Here is a 488-nt window from a genome sequence, read left to right on the forward strand (position 1 = left end):
GTATATGAACACTTTGTACTATGGTAAAGATGGTTGTGCCAACTGATCACGATATAATCTGAAAAAAGAACAAATTCATATTAGCATAATGCAGTGCTAGGATCTTCAGCTCCCACTGAAAATAATTACAAATATTTATTTTCAAATGTTCTTCAACTCTGAACTCCTCGCTGATATGTACTAACGACAAACACTCAATACTTACTGATTTTACTGTTTCCTTTATGAAGTCTTTTTTGTGAGTTAAGTCAAAGTCTGGGTAATTATCGTACACTTGTCGACAGACACTTTTCATTGTGATTTCTTCTAAATTGGCACCATCTAAGATCTTCTTCACCATTGCCTTCAACTCAACATCCTGTACAAAAAATAGAAGCATCATTTAAAGGACTATCAAATTCCTTAATGACAAAATTTACTGCATGAAATATATTGGATTAAGCTTAAGTTGTGTGTTCTGATTGATCTTTGATGAGATGTGAAGATAC

The 488-nt window shown here is 32.8% G+C and overlaps 1 protein-coding gene across 1 annotated transcript in view; it reads right to left on the reverse strand.

Moving 5' to 3' along the window:
- Positions 1 to 358, reverse strand: part of LOC119587869 (protein DEK-like) — a gene marked incomplete at its 5' end in the record, with an annotated part of 2,573 nt that extends 2,215 nt beyond the window's left edge. Inside the window, 2 exon segments of the mRNA XM_037936572.1 lie at positions 1 to 58; positions 206 to 358. Coding sequence (XP_037792500.1) covers positions 47 to 58; positions 206 to 358 — 165 coding nt within the window.
- Positions 359 to 488: the final 130 nt, after the last annotated feature.

This window comes from Penaeus monodon, chromosome 23 (genome assembly GCF_015228065.2).
Source record: "Penaeus monodon isolate SGIC_2016 chromosome 23, NSTDA_Pmon_1, whole genome shotgun sequence".
NCBI classification, from domain to species: domain Eukaryota; kingdom Metazoa; phylum Arthropoda; class Malacostraca; order Decapoda; family Penaeidae; genus Penaeus; species Penaeus monodon.